The 19,633-nt window shown below is 37.8% G+C and overlaps 1 protein-coding gene across 1 annotated transcript; it reads left to right on the plus strand.

The window, feature by feature from the left end:
* The first annotated feature begins 2,160 nt into the window (after positions 1-2,160).
* Positions 2,161-17,255, plus strand: LOC128534068 (acyl-coenzyme A amino acid N-acyltransferase 1-like). The gene is made up of 11 exons (XM_053508355.1): positions 2,161-2,223; positions 2,339-2,535; positions 4,836-4,935; positions 5,877-6,067; positions 6,421-6,590; positions 8,501-8,620; positions 9,424-9,506; positions 10,094-10,184; positions 10,405-10,485; positions 14,304-14,442; positions 16,746-17,255. Exons 1-11 carry the CDS (start codon positions 2,186-2,188, stop codon positions 16,865-16,867), a joined length of 1,332 nt encoding a protein of 443 aa, XP_053364330.1. The 5' UTR covers positions 2,161-2,185; the 3' UTR covers positions 16,868-17,255.
* Positions 17,256-19,633: the final 2,378 nt, after the last annotated feature.

Here is a 19,633-nt window from a genome sequence, read left to right on the forward strand (position 1 = left end):
TTGCTAAGGAGCATAAAGATTGAACTTTGCTACAATGGACATGTGGTCCGATGAGTCCAGATTGACCCTATACCAGAGCAGGTACATCAAAGTAAGTAGGGAAGCACATAAAGCGACAAACCTATCATGCATACTGTAGTATAGCCATTGTACAAGCCTCTGGAGGCAGTCTTATAATCTTAGGTCAGGTCTAGGTTCTGCAACATTATTTGACAATAAAACAAATGACCAGGTTAGCACATCTATGGATTTTTTTTTTTTTTTTTTTTTTGATGATGGCACAGCCATATTGCAGAACTCAAATTGTAAAGGACTGTTTCTGGGAGCATGAGGAATCCACCACAATATGCACCGTAATCAGCGCTAATGGTGGTTGAACTAAATATTATAGTTTTTTTTTCTTTTGCCAGTGTAAATTAATAGTCACATGTGCACATTTAAAACAAATCCATACTGCTACACTACATTTCCATTTGTGACTCCATTTAAGTTAGAAAAAAATATCACAGAGGTGAAAGAATGTGAAATATATTAAACAGTAGGAAAGAAGAATTTATGCTAACAGAAGTTGTTGCAGTTCTCTTTTTGCACTTTATTCATCATGTATTTCATTATCACAATGGCCCCTCTATAAATATGTGGATAACTTGGCATGAATAAAGCTTACAGGATGACTTATTATTTTCTGTTCTCTTTTTCCTACTGTTTTGCTTAATTGAACCAAAATAAAGCAGGGTTATTCTTTTACCCCTGCTCACAAGCATTAAGAAGAAGTTATGAATCAAAAATGGGTTCTTTACATGCTGTCAGAAATATTTTTGTTCCCTATTTTTAAAAATATTTAAATGAGATATGGTTGAAATGAAAATGCAGACTTAATTCAAAGTCGTGGATGGGCAGTTACCACCTCTTTGTTTTACAGGTACACATTCAACACAACTACATTACACTCTCTCTCTCTCTCTCTCTCTCTCTCTCTCTCTCTCTCTCTTTCAAGAGTTGTAAGTGTTTCCAAATCTGTGATTATCCCTTATCTTAAATTTCTCATGTATGTTTTTCATTTCGCAGTGTCTCTGTTGTACTTATGTTTTTCGTCACAAAGGCCATCACTTCAGGGACTGCAATACAACTGGGACAATTTGCTGCTGGTGAAATGCAGGTGACAACCATTACGTGTTAATAACACTAATTAATCACATTTTTTAAATATTTTTTAATATGTTTTTAATTTCTAGACTATTTAATTTTTTTGTCTTACATTTTGGAATGATATATTTTTTTCTTTTTTGTTGCTTCTGTTATTCATTGCCTTATTATTTACATTTTAACTAATCCTTTACTACTTTATATAGGACTCCTTCTGTAACAGCGTCTGCTACACTGGATACATATTCTGTAGTCATGGCAAAGATGGTACTCTTTTTTAGAAGGCGCAAATTATTGTCCTGCATCCAGCAAAAAGAACAACTAGTTGAAACTCCTAAAATTGGGGTAAGAACTGTAAAATGCATTATTTAAATGTGGACGAAATGTGGTCAGGAAAAAATTATTTGAATGATTGCGATCAGAGATTACTTAATAAACGTTTGGTAAAAAAAAGAAAAAAGCTTATTTTAATAGTGAAAGTGAGAGCATTTGCACACGGACAATGTTAAGAGAACTCAAGGGATTGAGTTGGGACTTAACAGCTGTGTATCTATAAGAAATCCACACACCAGTAAGGCTAAAGGAAAAAAAAAAAAAGCTTAAATTTGCTAGGAAGCATAAAGCATGGACTGAGAAGCAGTAAAAAAAATGTCATAAGTTTTTCGGATGAGTCTAGATTTACCCTCTTCGGGGTAAGAAGAGCAGCATATATGCTTCATCCTTTAGAAACATCTGAGTTGTGTGGGTTTTTTTTTTGGGGGGGGCAGTGTACCTTTACTTAACATATTACACTAAATATTATGAATATGAATCACAAGTTTTACCTGACCCACACAGAGAACTGCAACAAAAACACATTCTCTCTTACTCTCTACATCATGTCTACAACTTAGATGTTTAATGAGGAATGTTTGCCACTAGGTTACTGACTCATTAACTTTACTCACATATACACAGTCAGTTAATTTGTAAACATCTCTAGACAGGCATTTGGACATTGTACCATCTGAGCAGGCAACGGTAATGTAGACATTTTGAAATGTCTACAAGTCCTGCTAACATGTTGGTCGCGAATCAGTGAGTTCCCCAAGTTTAAAGTAGTCCGAACACCTATAAAACTGTATAGTCGCTGTAATGTAATGTACTTCTTCATGGGAAAAAGAATTTTGAAATGTTTTTTTTCTCTCCTTAGGAAGCTGGCTAAATGCCCATACCCTTTGCTCTCAGTTGAGCCCAATCGCGGACTCGTGGATGAAAAGATCTGGATTCTAGCGACAAATTTAAAGCCGAGCCAGGAGGTGACACTACACTGTTTGCACCAGTCAGAAGACAAGGACTTTTGGGAGGCATTTGGACATTATGTGAGCAATGAATGTGGCACCGTCACAGGTACAAACTGAATCTTCTCTGATCCCAGCGTGTACTGTATGCACAGTCTGTGTAAACTACAGGCTGAACATTGGCACAGGTTTGAGCAAGTCCTTCCCTGATTATTGTGTCTTTATCGAATCTTAATTGAATCTTATATTAAATATAATTTGCAATATTGGGTTTGCTCCATAACCATTTGCTATAACCATTTGCCCCATTTGTTGGGGTTAGGCTAATTTGTATTCCAAAATTGTGTGTGTGTGTGTGTGTGTGTGTGTGTGTGTGTGTGTGTGTGTGTGTACCTTGTGATTGATTGGTATGCAATAGATTGTACCCCACCTCGTGCCCAAAGTCTCCTGGGATTGGCTCCAGGTCTCCCACCACCCTGTTCAGGATAAGCAGTATAGAAGATGAATGAATAAATAAATAAATTATATTATTTATTATGATGTACTGTACGTTTAAAATCAAGGAAAGACTTTATGCTCTTTTTGAACTATTTAAGCATTAATAATTCTGTTATTATCTGTTAATTAATGCAGAACATCTTCATGATGTACACATGGTTTCTCACAGTAAAACATACATATGTAACGTTACTACATAAAACTTGTTTTAATACACCCTTGTTGTTTTAAGCTTGTGTCTGTTGAAGGACATCTGGCTGTCAGTGATACCAGTTATAATCTAAACTTATATATATAATCTAAACTCTAATATAAACTTATTCAACTAAACAGTATTTTTGAGTGGGACAAAAAAGTGAAAATCAGTGATTGGTCATTAAGAAACAGTCGTGATCCCAGATTGGCTGTTGGGAAACAGTGATTGGTTGTTGGGAATCAGTGACAGCTAGTTACTGGTCATTGGGAAACACTGATGATGACTGATGCAGAAGTGGGCAAAGTATACTAATCTATACTTCAGTTAAAGTAGAGATTTTCTAGGGCAAATATTAATCATGTTTATGTAAAAGTCTTCCATTTACTTGTGCACCTGAGGGAAGTAGTATAAAGTATCAAAAGCACTGAGTAAGTGCTTTATAAAGTAACTAGTTACATTACATAGGTACATGTAGTGACTTACATTTTTTTTATCTCATTACACATCTGAGCAGTTGAGAGTTAAGGGCCTTGCTTAAGGGCCCAACAATGGCAACTTGGTGGTTATGTGGTTTGACCCTGGGATCTTCCAAATCGTAGTCCAATGCCTTAACCACTGAGCTACGATTAAGTCAAGACCTTTATAATTATTCTACCATCATCACTCAGCGAAGTTTGGCCCATAATCTATTAACTACTAACAACAAAGGGAATAACATTGGGGGGCGGGTTATCGGGGACGGGGCTTGTAGGACAACTTTCACACACACACACACACACACACACACTCTCTCTCTCTCTCTCTCTCTAACGGAATCACTGATTACTCGTTACATCAAAAAAGTCATCCAAGTACTCTAACCCATTACTTTGTAATGCGCTACACCCAACACTGGCCAGGATTAGCTCACAGATGCCTTTTAGAAAAAAAAACTTGCTCTCTCTGCTTCCTGATTGTGAACATGGTGTTTTGTCAGTATTTGCTTGATTTTAAAAATACAAGAAATATGTAAGCAAGTACCGCAATACATTATTTACTTAATAATTAACAAAAAAAAAATCAAATACCTTCAAAAAGGCATTTCTTGTTGGCTCGCTTCGCATATCATTTAACAAACCACACCTAAAGGTGTATGTATGATTGCCTTGATTGCCTTGCACCTCCAGGGTCCGGGTTCGATTCCTGGCCAGGTTCAATTCCTGTCTCTGTGTGGGTGAAGTTTGCATGTTCTCCCTGTGCTTGGTGGGTTTCCTCCAGGTACTCTGGTTTCCTCTCACAGGCCAAAGACCTGCAAATTACCCCTATTGACATTCCCGAATTGCCTGTAGTGTGTGAGTGTGTGTGAGTGCCCTGTGATGGATTGACAACCTGTCCAGGGTGTACCCAGTCTTGTCCCCTAAGTCTTCTGGGATAGGCTTCAGGCTCCTTGAAACCCTGAAAACAGGATAAAGCGGCATAGAGGATGAGTGAGTGAGAACCAGAGGTGTAAATTGTAAACCTAAGCAGTGATGGGTAGAATGCCATGACAGAATTACAGTATTTAGTTTAACTAAGGTTTACACAGAACATTGAAGAAAAAAATTTAAATTCTTCTGTGAAAAAGCTTTATTTTTATAAAAAGTAATAGTTAATCTATTGGGATGTTAATTCTGCAAAAAAGCACAATCATACAGTTTGCCTTTAGAGATGCTGTATGTGGACATGTGTGCACACAGTGGCAAAGGACCGCTGCATGGGAGGTACGTACACAGGGGTCGAGCCCATGGCACTGATGTGGAGCCTGCGGCCAGTACCAGGCAGCCGAACAGGACTGAGGTATGTCACATTATAGCACTTCATCTAGATTAGCTATTATGCAGAATGTGATGTAAGATATACTGTAAATATGGCAGTTACATTTATTTGAGCAATTAGAGCTTGCAACATGAAATATTTTTTTTCTATAGTAGTGCATTTTGACCTTTTGACATGTTGCTGTTATATGTACAGTAATATTTCTAATATGTATGTACAGGTAGTCTCTGATTTGTGTCCAACAAAATTAGTCTACTAGACTCACCTTTCCCCACCATATGTCCAAAAAGCATAATCATACCTCAAGGAAATGAATCTCACACAAATTTACATTTAGGCATTTGGCAGATGTCCTTATCCAGAGCAACTTATTAATTTTTCACCTCAATCTTTTCCTCCTTCATAACGTACATGCAAGTGCACCTTTTTTAATTGCACAGTTTTGTCACAATACAAATCTTTAAAACTTTACTATTTTACCCATTCTTCTAACACGGTTAAAAATTACAGCCTATAAAGGTATCTAAGCTCTAAGAATGTTTGATTCTCTTTTTGAGTGTCCCTGTTATATTTGAACCTTTTTTTTGTTTTTAGACACATGTCCATTTTACTTCTGTTCCTACTTTCTACTCAATTTTTCATAAAAATTTTGGCTATGTTAAAGTACATTAGAGGGTAAGGCGTAGCTCAGTGGTTAAGGCATTGGACTACAGTTCAGAAAGTCCCAGGTTCAAGATCCCACAACCCATAAGTTACCACTGTTGGGCCCTTAAGCAAGGCCCTTAATCCTCAACTGCTCAGATGTAGATAAAAATGTAGGTCGGTCTGGATAAGGGCGTCTGCGAAAATTCCTAAATGTAAGTATACACCTGCTTGTTTTTGAGGTTTGGTTTAAACCCATTTAAAGCATGTGACAGTTACAACTTCTTCTCATCTAATTAATCTCAATCTGTTTAATGTAGGTTGCGAAAGCAAGATGTCCTCTCACCAATGATATTCCACATTTCTGTGTATGATGGACACATCACTCAGGATTTTAACCAGCTCACACCATTAGTCACCACCATCATAGAAAGATGGTACACGGCTCCAGGTGTGCAGAGAGTCAATGTACATGAGAAAGGAGTTCGAGGAACTTTGTTCATCCCTCCAGGTACACAAACAAACTAAGTCTTGTGTACAGTAGAAGTAAGGTTGTGAATTCAAATCTCAGCATAATTAACCTTGGATAGATGCATAAGCCAAGTGAGTAAAGGTAAAACCTTAAGACTCAGAGGAAACCTATCCAAACGCAAGGCAGACATAGAAAAAAAATTACACACAATAATCTGAACTCATAGTTGAACCATAGACCCTAGAGCCATCCTGCCAACCCCCATGATTTTTATAATTCTCCTAGGCAAAATGAAAAAGGTAATTATGTTTAGTTATCATCACTATTACTACTTATAATAATTATAAAAATAATAAGTGCCTATATGCAAAGTGCTTTTTCTGTTCATCCAGGACCTGGCCCATTTCCAGCTGTGTTGGACTTGTGGGGAGGAGGTGGAGGTCTGGTGGAGTATCGGACTGCCCTGCTGGCATCACATGGCTTTGTTGCTTTTGCTCTGGATTATATTTGGATCTTGGAGTCTTCAATAGAAACAAAAGGCATCAGTGCCACTTATTTTGAGGTCATTCAACACAAAGCTTCTTTTGTTCTCATGATTTGCATGCACATTATTTCAACCCTGAGAGGTGTAGGTTCTCATGAAGCGTCAGATGTGAATCTTCTTCCTCGTAGGGCTGCTTTCACGGGACCAAACAGGTTAAAGTCCAATAGAGCAAGATGAGGGCTATAGTGAGAATGCTTTAACACCTCAGAACCAAGTTTTAGCAGTTTTTAAACAGTGTGGGCAGAAGTGTAAGGAGGTGCATTGTCATGCAAGACCAAAACACCCTTGTAAAACAGTCCTCTGCATGCTTCAATAAGCATCTCTTTTCAGTCTCAGACCACTGCTGATTGAATCTTTTGTCTGATAATGTTTCAGTACTGGCTCTTGATAATCCCAGAATTCTGTAAGCGTCAATTTTGCAGCTGATGGAACGTTTCCATTCAACACTTTAATACTGTTTCCATTCAAGCCTAGAATTTATGTCTCATCAACAGAGATAATATTTTTTTTCCTTTTGTAAGAAAAGAGAAGGGGCGGAGTAGTTCTACACAGTAGCCAACTCCCTCCTCTCATCTTACTTTAGCTGCAAACATGCACACCCGCACGCACAAACACACACACATACACACAGTGCGTCTGAACAGATACACACACTAACGGAAATATTGCTCTTTCGGAATTTTTTTAAAGGTAAAGTGCTGGTTAATTTGTTTTATTTTTGCTTTATATTTTGTATTAATTATTTTTATATGAATATTGTTGGTTTGTGTAACAAATTATATTTGGATAGGAGTTTCCAATATTTAATAGTTCTTATTTCTTAGGACACTCCTGGAAGGAATTAGCTCACAATTCAAAATTTGACTGTATCATACTGTACCAAAACTCTCTATTTAGCACTATAAATGCTGTTAAAGTTTCAAGACTTGTTTTGTAACACAGCACTAGAGAGACACAAAAGGCTGCACGTCCAGTCACAGGAAGCACTGACCTTCATAAGTCAGTGTGCCAAAAGACTTTTTCGTGTGTCATCCGAAACTGTGTAACTGGTGCTATTCCTACAACATACTGTACCTTATCGTGTGAGCTATTTAATTATGGACAGCAAGTGAACATGAAATTCTGCATGTAAACGGACAAATCTGCAACAGAGATTCGTTTGACATAATTTGATAATTTTATTATGATGAGGCAATGAGTTACTCAAGGTGTTTAGAGTGGCTGACCATTTTGGAACCTGAGCATGATGATCGTCAGAAAACAATCCACGACAGTGCTACCATTGTTGGTGTGTCTTACAAAGCAGTCCAGGCAATCCTTACATGTAATTTGAACATGCATGCTTGTGGATGACTCGTCTTTAATATCAAGGATCATTACCAATGACAAAACTTGGGAGTATGAATACAACCCTGAGACGAAGCAACAGTCTTTACAGTGAAAGAGCCCATCATCTCCACGACCGAAAAAAGGCAAGGCATGTATGCAGCTAGACCAAGTGCTCATTGTCTTTTTTAACATTCACGGCATTGTAGATTGAGAATTCTTCATCTGTTCCAGACCTTCAATAGACAGGTTTTAAGGTGTCTAAGGTGTCTAAGGTGTCCGGCGAAAACACAGAACCTGTAAACAAAGCTAATCTTAATACTTTTTGATACCACCTCATATTGTCTGTTCTATAGTCTGTTACTATGTCTGCAGCTATTTTAGGATTGCACAGAACATTAGTCAACTTTGTTGTGTTTAAATGTGCTTTATGTATAATTTTGAGTTTGACTTTGTCTTCTGAGTAAGAATAGAAAAAGATAGATAGATAGATAGATAGATAGATAGATAGATAGATAGATAGAGTTTTTTTCTGTAAACATTTTAATTTCTGCATTTCATTGAAGATTAAGGTCAAGTTGCTGTTGATGTTTGTTTTGTAGACAGCACATCAGATCATGCAGGACCATCCCAAGGTGCTAAGAAACAGAGTGGCTCTATTGGGCCTCTCATTTGGTGGGTCTGTTGTTCTATCAATCGCTGCCAGCTCGTCTGTCATTAAGGTGATTTTCAATTAGGCATGCAGTACATTTAACAAATAAAGTATTATAAGTATTTTTTTTTTACTTTCCACATGAATATATTGTCATTTGCTTTAATTTAGACTTTAAACGGTTAAAGCTATATAAAAGATATTTATGTTGTTTAACACAGATTGAACTGTCTTAGACCTTCAGTTTTAGAATTCATCAAATCTGTCTGTCGAGGAATTTGTCAAATCCGCGTCTCATGTCCCATGTAAGGAGATATAGACCCACTAGCAATCCCTATGCACTACGGTCCAACAACCACGCAACTAACACAGAAATCCCATATTTTTTATATAAACATTTGGCTGATTTGACACCTACGTAATATACAGTACAAGCACAGGTACAGGTGCTCGGACGGGTGTAGACTGCAATTCCCAGTGGCAGTGTGCTTAAACAGCTACATTTAAACATTAACATACTTTTCTTTAGAATAATATGTACTATATTCATTTAAAGAGACATGCATTATTGAATTAAAGGATGTGTGTCCAGCCGGATCATGCTGTGTGTAGCAGGCTTTAACTTTATTAGTCATACAGACAGACATAAAAGCATACAGAGTTTTTACCAGCCAAATAGCAGTGAAACCCTGGTGTCCACAAACACAATTATCTAAAAAAGCAAGAATCAACAATTCTAATTATAAATATGGAAAAATAGGACTTCTGCATTGCTTCAGACCAGGGAATTAATGCACTTAAATCTAATACTTCTTTCTTTCTTTATTCTTTTTCACTTTACCAATTGTAAACTCAGACATGATTTTGTTGCAGCCCCAGTGTTGTATAGGCATCAGCTGCAGTCATGTCACTGCTGTAAATAATGCATTTTATGACCCCTTTGAAGGGGTTAAAAGGTATGTACTGTACAAGATTTTTGATTCTTTATTACTTTTAACTCACTTTCCTGTATATACCTATATTATCTTTATTCTTCAGATTTTAGATGTGATTTGCTTAAATGTATTAAAATGCCACATACTGTATTAGGGTCTGAAACTGACTTTTTTTCACAGAGTTGTGCTGCTTTGCCTTTTCTGTGAGAACAGACCAGGCCAGGACTTTGTTCGCACAGACATACTGTAGATGAGCCTGGGGTGATCTGGAAAAAATAATAATAATAATTTCTGGTCTTCACTTAAAGGCAGCTTTGTTATAGTCTTACTCATTGTAGTAGTATATCATGAATCCTCATTTATTACATCAGAGTGAACACACACATGGACCGGATTCACACAGACCGCTTTTTTATAGGTTTTGTAATTCCTGGTGAAAAAAAATTACTGTCTGTTTGCAATAATCGTCAATATATGATAGTTAATAAAGTGGTAGAGATGTGTTTATGATATGGAGTCACTGAAATGTTGTAACTGAAAAAATGTTAATTCCTAAAATATGTTTTATTGTAATTTTTTTAAATTATTATTATTGGGTTTTTTTTTAGTATGTTGCATAAAGCTCGGGTAAAGGACAATCAGGTCATCTGGAGAGATGCGATCTTGCCCATCCCAACAGGTCCAGCTAAGAAAGTGGATGTAAATAACTTTCCCCTGCATTTTTGTAGCATCTTAGCTTTTAGCCTAAAAAGATTTTTATTTTTACTTTTACTGGTATTTCATTTATTTAAAAATGCTCCCGCATCTAGGTTATTTTATTTTATATCGATGTTAGTTTATGACTCTGTACATAAGTGTAGGCTTACCCTATACTGCAACAATATTGTGCATAATGTTGTTCTGTCCTAAAAACACACAGGTTGGCCAAATAAGATGTCCGCTTCTTTTGGTGGTTGGAGCTGATGATCAGAACCGGGCATCACTGGAGTCAGCTGAAGATGTAAGCTCACACGGATGCACACCATTCATGATATACAGTTATTAATTGGTATTTTTATTTCAATATTACAGAACTCGACAGTATTTAGAGCTTGGATGGCCCTTTCTTGGTTTTTTTGGCAAACCCTAAAACCTTTTTTTTTTTTTTTTTAGAAAGATTGATTCTAATGTATATATTTTTTTACATTCAGTATGCAAGTAATGTGTTCATTTTCTTATTTGGTATTTGTATTTCTGGATTGGTATTTGGGGCTAATTCTGTGATAAAAGTTATCAAAAAAAAGTCCCCATGACCAAAGCCATAGTCCCAGCTGGAAAAGAAGCTTCCCCATAGCATGATGCTGCCACCACCTTGCTTCATTGTGATCATAGTTTGTATTATTATTATTGGTTGATTGATTGATTGATTGATTGATTGATTGATTGATTGATTGATTGTAAGAAATATATTCCTGCAGCTCTTTTAATGTTGCAGTAGGTGTCTAAACAGTTTTTGTCAACATCTTTTGTCAATTTCATCAGTGCAAAAAGTTCTTCGCAGTAATGAAATTTCTAAAAGAAAATTCCTAGTTGGTGTGAAAGAATCAGGGAAACAGGGTCAAAACTCCATTTCCTAGCATGCATCACAGACTACAAACATGGTCGCCATAATCATGCACCTAAGCAACATCTTTGAATCTTTTAAAATTAACTGAAGAGTGCATGAGCCTTTACTTAAGCCCTGAACGAGTCGGTCATGTGATTTCAGCAAACGCAAGGCTTTGTTTGTCAGTGGTCATGTGACACTCACGAACCCAGCACATGCCTTGAAACAAGGCTTTATTTGGATTCGCCCCCTTCTGTTCAATACATCACTATTATTTACATTTGAACACTTGGCAAATGCCCTTATCCAGAGCGACTTACATTTTATGACAATGAGCAATTGAGGGTTAAGGGACCAATAGTGGCAACTTGTAGTACTGGGGTTTAAACCCCTGCTCTTACTTATTTGCATCCTTTTCTCCCTTTCTCTTTAAGGGTCAGAAAACAAAGTTTAAGTCAAATTTATTTATAAAGAACTTTTTAACACCAAAGGGTGTATGGTAACAGACTATAAAAACGGAAAATAGGAAGAAAATAAAACCCAAATAAAAAATCAGGAAAACATCCACCCTCATTGTATTAGTTTTGCTTTTTGGCAGTTTTGGAGGGACATCCTGTTCTTGCTGATGTCACTAAAGATGCCTCGGTGTCTCCCACTGTTGATGTTGGCCTGTGTTTCATGGCATGTTGTAAGGGTCCTCCACTAGAGGTCACTGTTTTTATTTTGTAGTTTTTGTTGGCCGACTCAGTTTCCCAGCAGGCACCTCGGTCAGGTGATGCAGTGCACACCTGAACCGAGGTAGCCATCAATCAATCTATAAATAGCTGTTTAGACTGGGAAACTGGGTCGAGCATTTTTGGGAATACCACTGTCAGTTATGTGGGCATTTTGGTTTGTTTTTGTTATCTGTTTAATTTGTACTTTGATTTTAGTTGTGTTGACTTGGGCTCTCTTATTGGCAATGTCTCTGTGTATGTTTTGTGTGTCTGTGTTAGTGGAGCTGATTCAGTCCTGTCCTCCTGTGTTCTTGTGGTTAGCTAGAGCAAGTAAGCAGTTAGTTGTGTGTGTGGCTAGGAGCATGATTAGCTAAAGGCTATGTTGAGTTTATAGTACAGTTACAGTACTAGCATGCTTCTAGCCATAGCCCCTCTGTGTCTCTAGCTGTCCTGTGTTTCCACCCCCTCCTAGTTGCCCAGTGTGCCTAGCCTTTGATGTGTCCTCAGCCTAGCCTTTGATGTGTCCTCAGCCTAGCCTAGCCTTTGATGTGTCCTCAGCCTAGCCTAGCCTTTGATGTGTCCTCAGCCTAGCCTAGCCTTTGATGTGTCCTCAGCCTAGCCTAGCCTTTGATGTGTCCTCAGCCTAGCCTAGCCTTTGATGTGTCCTCAGCCTAGCCTAGCCTTTGATGTGTCCTCAGCCTAGCCTAGCCTTTGATGTGTCCTCAGCCTAGCCTAGCCTTTGATGTGTCCTCAGCCTAGCCTAGCCTTTGATGTGTCCTCAGCCTAGCCTAGCCACTGGGTATCCCTTGTCCTGTGTTTCCTCTCCCCCTATTGTCCCAGTGCGCCTAGTTTCAGAGTGCTGTCCCTCCTGACTGGGGAGTAACGACTAGCTTGTGAGTGCCGCCTCGCTTAGTCTTGGAGGGCTGCCTAGCCTAGCCACTGGGTATCCCTTGTCCTGTGTTTCCTCTCCCCCTATTGTCCCAGTGCGCCTAGTTTTAGAGTGCTGTCCCTCCTGACTGGGGAGTAACGACTAGCTTGTGAGTGCCGCCTCGCTTAGTCTTGGAGGGCTGCCTCGCCTAGCCACTGGGTATCCTTTGTCTGTGTTTCTGTGCCCCTATTCCCTACTGTGTTTAAGCTATTAGGTAAGTATAGCTTAGTGCATGTTGGGGCTAAAGACATGCTTAGCTAGGTGTATGTGTAGCTAACTGCCATGGTTAAGCAATGCTTAACCATGTTTAGCTAAAAGCCATGCCTAGCTGATTGCCATGTCTTTAGCCCTTGTCCTGTCCCTCTCTTGGTCTCTCGTCTCGTCTTTACGTGTCTCCCGTCCTCTCTAGTGTCTCCCGTCCTCTCTAGTGTCTCCCGTCCTCTCTAGTGTCTCCCGTCCTCTCTAGTGTCTCCCGTCCTCTCTAGTGTCTCCCGTCCTCTCTAATGTCCAGTTTCAGCTCCACGCCTCGTTTGTGTCTTGTTACGTTTGTCCCCCTGCCTGTGTCTCGCCACAGGACGTGTTTCGTGTCACCTCCTGCCTGTGTCTCGCCACAGGACGTGTTTCGTGTCACCTCCTGCCTGTGTCTCGCCACAGGACGTGTTTTGTGTCTCCCCCTGCCTGTGTCTCGCCACAGGACGCGTTTCGTGTAACCCCCTGCCTGTGTCTCGTCACAGGACGTGTTTTGTGTTTCCTCCTGCCTGTGTCTCGTCACAGGACGTGTGTTTGTTCCCCTGTCTGTGTCTTGCCAGAGAGCCCCTGTTAGCACAAAGTTAAGTATGGTTTAAGTTTGTTTGTTCCTTTGTTTGTATCTTTATTTATACTTTGTGCTTACTCGTTATTAAAAGACTCTTTTTTTGGTTACACCACCCCTCTGCCTCTATGCCTGCTCCTTCCGCCCACGGCGTTCAACACCTGCCACAACACCCCACTCATGACACATGTTTTGAAAATCCTTTTGTCCTACACTCTTGACTGATGAGATCCTGTACATGCTTTGTAATCCCTTTGTGGACCATAGCCTCAGTGGTCAGATGATGCCAAGAAAATCCTACAAATAGAGCTTTCATTTTATTTATGATAGCTGAATATGAGGATGAATGAGTTTAAATATGATTGGTTAATTCTGTGCACAATCACATATTGTATCTTCCTAAAAAGACATACACACATTGTATATTTTTTCTTTTCCTTTTTTTCACTAAAATATTTCTGTTTGTTTTTCACTTTAATTTTGTTGAATTTTCGTGTTAAAGGTGGGGAAAAAATATTAGTGTCACAAAACCCTGCAATCTTAACAGGGATGTGTAGCTGTTTATATCCATAAGCATATAGTGCCTCATATTAAGTACATCTGCGTAAAATGGTGGTTCTGCATTATTAACTCACATCTTAGGGTTGACATAAGCTTAGTAGTACTGTATATGTTGACAATGTTAGTGTTAAATCCTGTTATATTGATATTAAAATTGACATAGAGATTATTGTCATGTGATCAGTCATCCTATTTATCTTCCATTATTTGGCCTCAGATGGAGAGAATGACTGAAAAGGCAGGAAATCACCATTTGCTTAAGATCCTCATCTATCCTGGTGCAGGTCACCTGATTGAGCCGCCTTACACACCACACCACAGAGCAACCAACTTCAGGATTCCTGGCAGAGAGAAAGGTTTGTACAGTAATGAGAAGTAACCTGCATGTATAAAACCTGTTTTAAAAAATTATCATTTAAACTGATTTTTTTAACCACGCCACAAATTTCTGCTATAGTTTTTGCTTGGCACATGTAATTTGTTCCAACAATTGTAGATAATTTTCTTAAAATTGACCCTATGACAGTTCCAGTGTGTCAGAAGTTTATATATACTTAGCTGACTGTACCTTTAAACGGCTTGGAAAAGTTTAGAAAATGATGTTGTAGCTCTTGAAGCTTCGGAGTGATAAAATCAATATAATTTAAATCAATTGGGGGTTTACTGTGGATTTATTTTAAGGCCTATTTTCATATTCTTTTAATATGGGGAAATCCAAAGAAATCAGTCAAGACTTCCATTAATCTGGTTCATCCTTGTAAGCAATTTTCAAATCACTAAAAGTACTATGTTTATCTTTAGAAATAATAAGGCACAACTCAGGAATGTGTATTTGGTATGAACACTACAAATCAATCAAAACGCAATATCAATGTAAATGGCTGCTTAGCAAGAAAGAACCTATCATAAAAAAGGCCAGACTAAGCTTGTGGCTGATTAAGGAACTAAGATCTTATTTTTTGGTGAAATATTCTCTGGTCTGATGAAAAACAAATGGAACTGTTTGTTCATAATGACCGTTGTTGTCTAAAGGAAAAGAGGGAGGCTTGTAAGCCAACAAACACCATGCCAAACATGAAGCAGAGGAGCAGCACAACTATTGTTATGGGGTGCTTTGTTCCAGGACTTCACAAAATAGCATAACAAGTAAAGAAAAATTATGTGGATATATTGAAGCAACATATCGAAACATCAGCCAGGATCACAAACAGTTCTTCCAAATAGACCTTTTCAATTGAGTTCAGTTCAATTTTATTTGTATAGCCCTTTTAACAATTGTCATCGTCGCAAAGCACCTTCACACAATCAAAAGAATTATTTAAGTTTGGATGCAATGACCATTAGTATACAGTGGGGCAAAAAAGTATTTAGTCAGTCACCAATTGTGCAAGTTCTCTCATTTAAGACAAGAGAGGCCTGTAATTTTCATCATAGGTATACCTCAACTATTAGAGACAAAAACAGAAAAAAATAATCCAGAAAATCACATTGTTGGATTTTTAAAGAATTTATTTGCAAATTATGGTGGAAGATAAGTAAGGCCTTCCACCATGCAGATCTCCTCTAGAGCAGTGATATTGTGGGGATGTCGCTGGGCAACATGGACTTCCAACTCCCTCCAAAGATTTTCTATGGGGTTGAGATCTGGTGACTGGCTAGGAAACTCCAGGACCTTAAAATGCTTCTTACGAAGCCACTTTTTCATTGCCCGGGTGGTGTGTTTGAGATTATTTTCATGCTGAAAGACCAAGTAATGTTTCATCTTCAATGCCCCTGCTGATGGAAGGTTTTCACGCAAAATCTCACGATACATGGCCCCATTCATTCTTTTCTTTACACGGATCAGTCGTCCTGGTCCCTTTGCTGTTTACCTATTGCAGATTCCGTCTTTCCTGCCTTGTGCAGGTCTACAATTTTGTTTCTGGTGTCCTTTGACAGCTCTTTGGTCTTGATCATTGTTGAGTTTGGAGTGTGACTGTTTGAGGTTGTGGACAGGTTTCTTTTATACTGATAAGTTCAAAAAGGTGCCATTAATACAGGTAACGAGTGGAGGACAGAGGAGCCTCTTAAAGAAGTTGTTACAGGTTTGTGAGAGCCAGAAATCTTGTTAGTTTGTAGGTGAACAAACTTATTTTACCAAGGAATTAATTCTTTTTTTTGTTTTGTTTTTTGTTTTTCATAGTTGAGGTATACCTATGATGAAAATTACAGGCCTCTCTCATCTTTATGAGAGTGGGAAAACTTGATGGTTGACTAGATACTTTTTTGCCCCGCTGTACTTTCAAAATTGTGACAAAATGGCTTCAGGATGAAATCAAGTTATTTGAATACTGAAAAAGAATGTGAACATACAGGGCCTACAAATCTGTCTCGGTTACACAAGTTCTGTCAGGAGGAATGGGTTTTACATTCCAGCAATGTATTGTAAGAATCTTGTGGAAGGCTACTAAAAATGTTTGATTCAAGTTAATCAATTTAAAGGTAATAGTACCAAATACTAACAAAGTGTATGTAACTGTCTGGCAGAAAAACTTTTGAAAAATTTTTGAAAAGCCAAGTCTTTTGAAAGCCAAGCTTTTGGCTAAGGTGCAAGAAAACTGTGTTTTTCAATTGTATATACAGTATATACTTAAAGTTTTGTGTGATTGTGTTTTCACAGCGATCATACTTTGGGGTGGACAGACCAGACTGCATGCATATGCACAAGAAGACTCATGGGAGAAGATTTTGACTTTCCTAAAGCAACATCTCTATTGTGTAGCTCCACAGAGCAGACTATAGTGGCATCAAGTTATTTAGCTGTGCTTTGTCTGATTAAAGAAAAAGACAAAACATTGTTGTTTGTCTTTCAGCTGCTTCAGTTGAACTGGTCACCGCAAGTTTTATGCCACATGCCCTTCCAGACGCAACCCACCCATTTTATCTAGGCTTGGGCCACTTGGCACTGCATCCAGTGGCTGGGAATTAACCCCATGCCTTCCGCATGACAGGAGAGAAACCTATTACTGATCCACCAATTCCCAATTGAAAAAAGCACACAAAATAATTTAAAAAAAAGGTTTGTGCTTATTTTTTACCACATCATTAAAACAGAGAAGATTGCATATAGAAAACTTCATATCAATGGTGGTGCACAAACTTTTACCCTTCAGATTCGCAAGCTGTTCTACACCTTTTTAATGCACAAGATTAAAATAAAAAAAACATTTTATCTGGAGCTCAGTGTTTCGTTGTAATATCTTTTTTTTTTTTTTTCTGACTTGGTTTGCAAAGGAAAAACTATGTATTTTTTACACATCAAGCTCAAAACTACATTACAGTTTGACATGATTGTGCCCAGTCCAGCACTGTCCACACATGGCAGCACAGTCAGTAATAAATCCGTAATTATTTCTCTGTAAATGTAAGATTAGTCAGACGGGATAATAATACAAACATGACTCCATTTCTAAACTGTAGATATAGTATAGTGGTTGTTTGCTTATTTAAAGAACAATTTGTTGATTAAATGTAATTTGGAAACAACAATTTACAATAAAATTTATGATTTATGATTAAATTTTGTCTTATATTAATGGTACGTTTTTTCCAGCAGGAGACACTATATCTAGGAGTCATTGCTGTAATGTTAAACACATGGTCAATCTTATCAGTTTGCATGTAAAGGGAATTTTTTTTGTGACAGAGCTTCCAGAGACGACAAGGCACACAACAAGAAAAATAAGTAATTAAAAAAACTTAGCTCTGCTGCAGGACATTTTTCCTGGTACACTGGTACACTCTTAGAGTTCAACTTACAGCATCAGCCACTAGCAAGACCATTAACCCTATACTGCTTAGATTTATTATGTCTCAAATGTAAGTCACTTTGGATAGAAGCATCAGCAATGTGGGGTAAAGATAAAGCCTGAGACCCATAGCAAACCCATGCAAACTCATTAAGAACATCCATACACTTAGCACTCTTTCTGTTTATTCAGGTCCTGCCTGGCCCATTTCCTGGCGTCACATGACATTATTACTTTTGCTCTAGAGTATCTTGGTCCAGAAGAGAGAAAAGGCATTATCACCTACAGTTAAACCTCAGATGGCGAGTAACGCATCGTAATGCGTAGCGTAATGCCATTGATTTGGTTTACGAGTGGAATACGAGTGGAATACGAGCCTGCTTCTAGACGAGTTATGCTCGTAATTGAAGGTTCCACTGTATTTGGAAGCACTGTAGTTCAACCCAAGATTTTATTTTATGTTTTGCACATATAGTACATCTATTCGAGCATCCTCTGTATGAGCTGCAGGCTCATTTTAGTTCCATTAATGTTTTAAATTAGATCCTAATAAGTCTATATGCATTATATTCATACCCACAGTCATCTGTACAGTATCTGTGTGGTACATCCACAGCAGTCTCATTGCAAACATCAGGCTAGTCCAAAAGTGATTTCTATAATAGTCCTGGTAAATAATAGTCCTGGCATGAGCACAGAGCAGTCTGGATGATTACAGTAGCAGTCCTAGGGTAATTACATGGATCACATGGATCTTTTCTGCAGCTGTAAATATTTTGGTTTTATTACATCATTGAGCTCAGAATGATGTTCCCGTTTTATTTGTGTGCGACATTTCAAGTCATGCAGGACCAACCCATGACACAAAGAGACAGATTGGCTTTTTCTCTTTTATTCTGTGGTTCTATTAAACCATCTATGACTGCATACTCATCTGTCCTTAAAGTGATTTACCATTCAGATACATGAATGAACCACCTTGCAACTTACAGGACTTAAAGTATCTGCTGCTAACACCTTAGTGCCAGATACTACAGAACAATTCAGAGGTCCTGTGGAGTTCACTGCTTTATGGTTCAGAGTTTTGATGGAACCAACATAATATTAGGCAAGTTAATTTGTTGTTATGGCTGATTGGTTTTTATATACTCAGTGTGTATGTGTTTTTACAAGAATCATGCTTTGGGGTGAACAAGCCAGGCAGCATGTGTATGCATAAGAAAACATTTTTGGACTTTTTAAAGCAATATCTCAGCTATGCAGCTGAGTTTCATTATGCTTTATTTAACTTTTTTTTTTAAAGAGAATTCTGTAAAAAAAAAATATATATACAGTATATATTTTACAGAAATCCATTTTAGAAAATAAAAGTTTATAAACACTTTGAATTTAAATGCATGTCTTTTGAAGACACATAAGCAAATATTCTGTAAAAGAAAAAATGAATATAGGTAAAAGCTAGAGAAAATACTGCATTAAAGAAACGATACGTAAATGTTCCATAAGAAAAATACAGCAAGCTCTACATATAAATGATGTAAAAAATATTACGATGGCAAAATGACACCTAAGACGTTACCAACTATTGGTTGAGAATGATGTAAGATTTTATGCAACAAGGAGCAGTCATGATGAAGATAAAGGAAATCCCATCACTATGCATAAGGTATACCATAGCATAAGGGACTGAGTTGTGTTGTATTACTTAAACGTTTGCCTTTTAATAACCTAACTTGTATTAATAATTCAACATACAATA

Source organism: Clarias gariepinus, chromosome 12 (assembly GCF_024256425.1).
Source record: "Clarias gariepinus isolate MV-2021 ecotype Netherlands chromosome 12, CGAR_prim_01v2, whole genome shotgun sequence".
Taxonomy (NCBI): Eukaryota; Metazoa; Chordata; class Actinopteri; order Siluriformes; family Clariidae; genus Clarias; species Clarias gariepinus.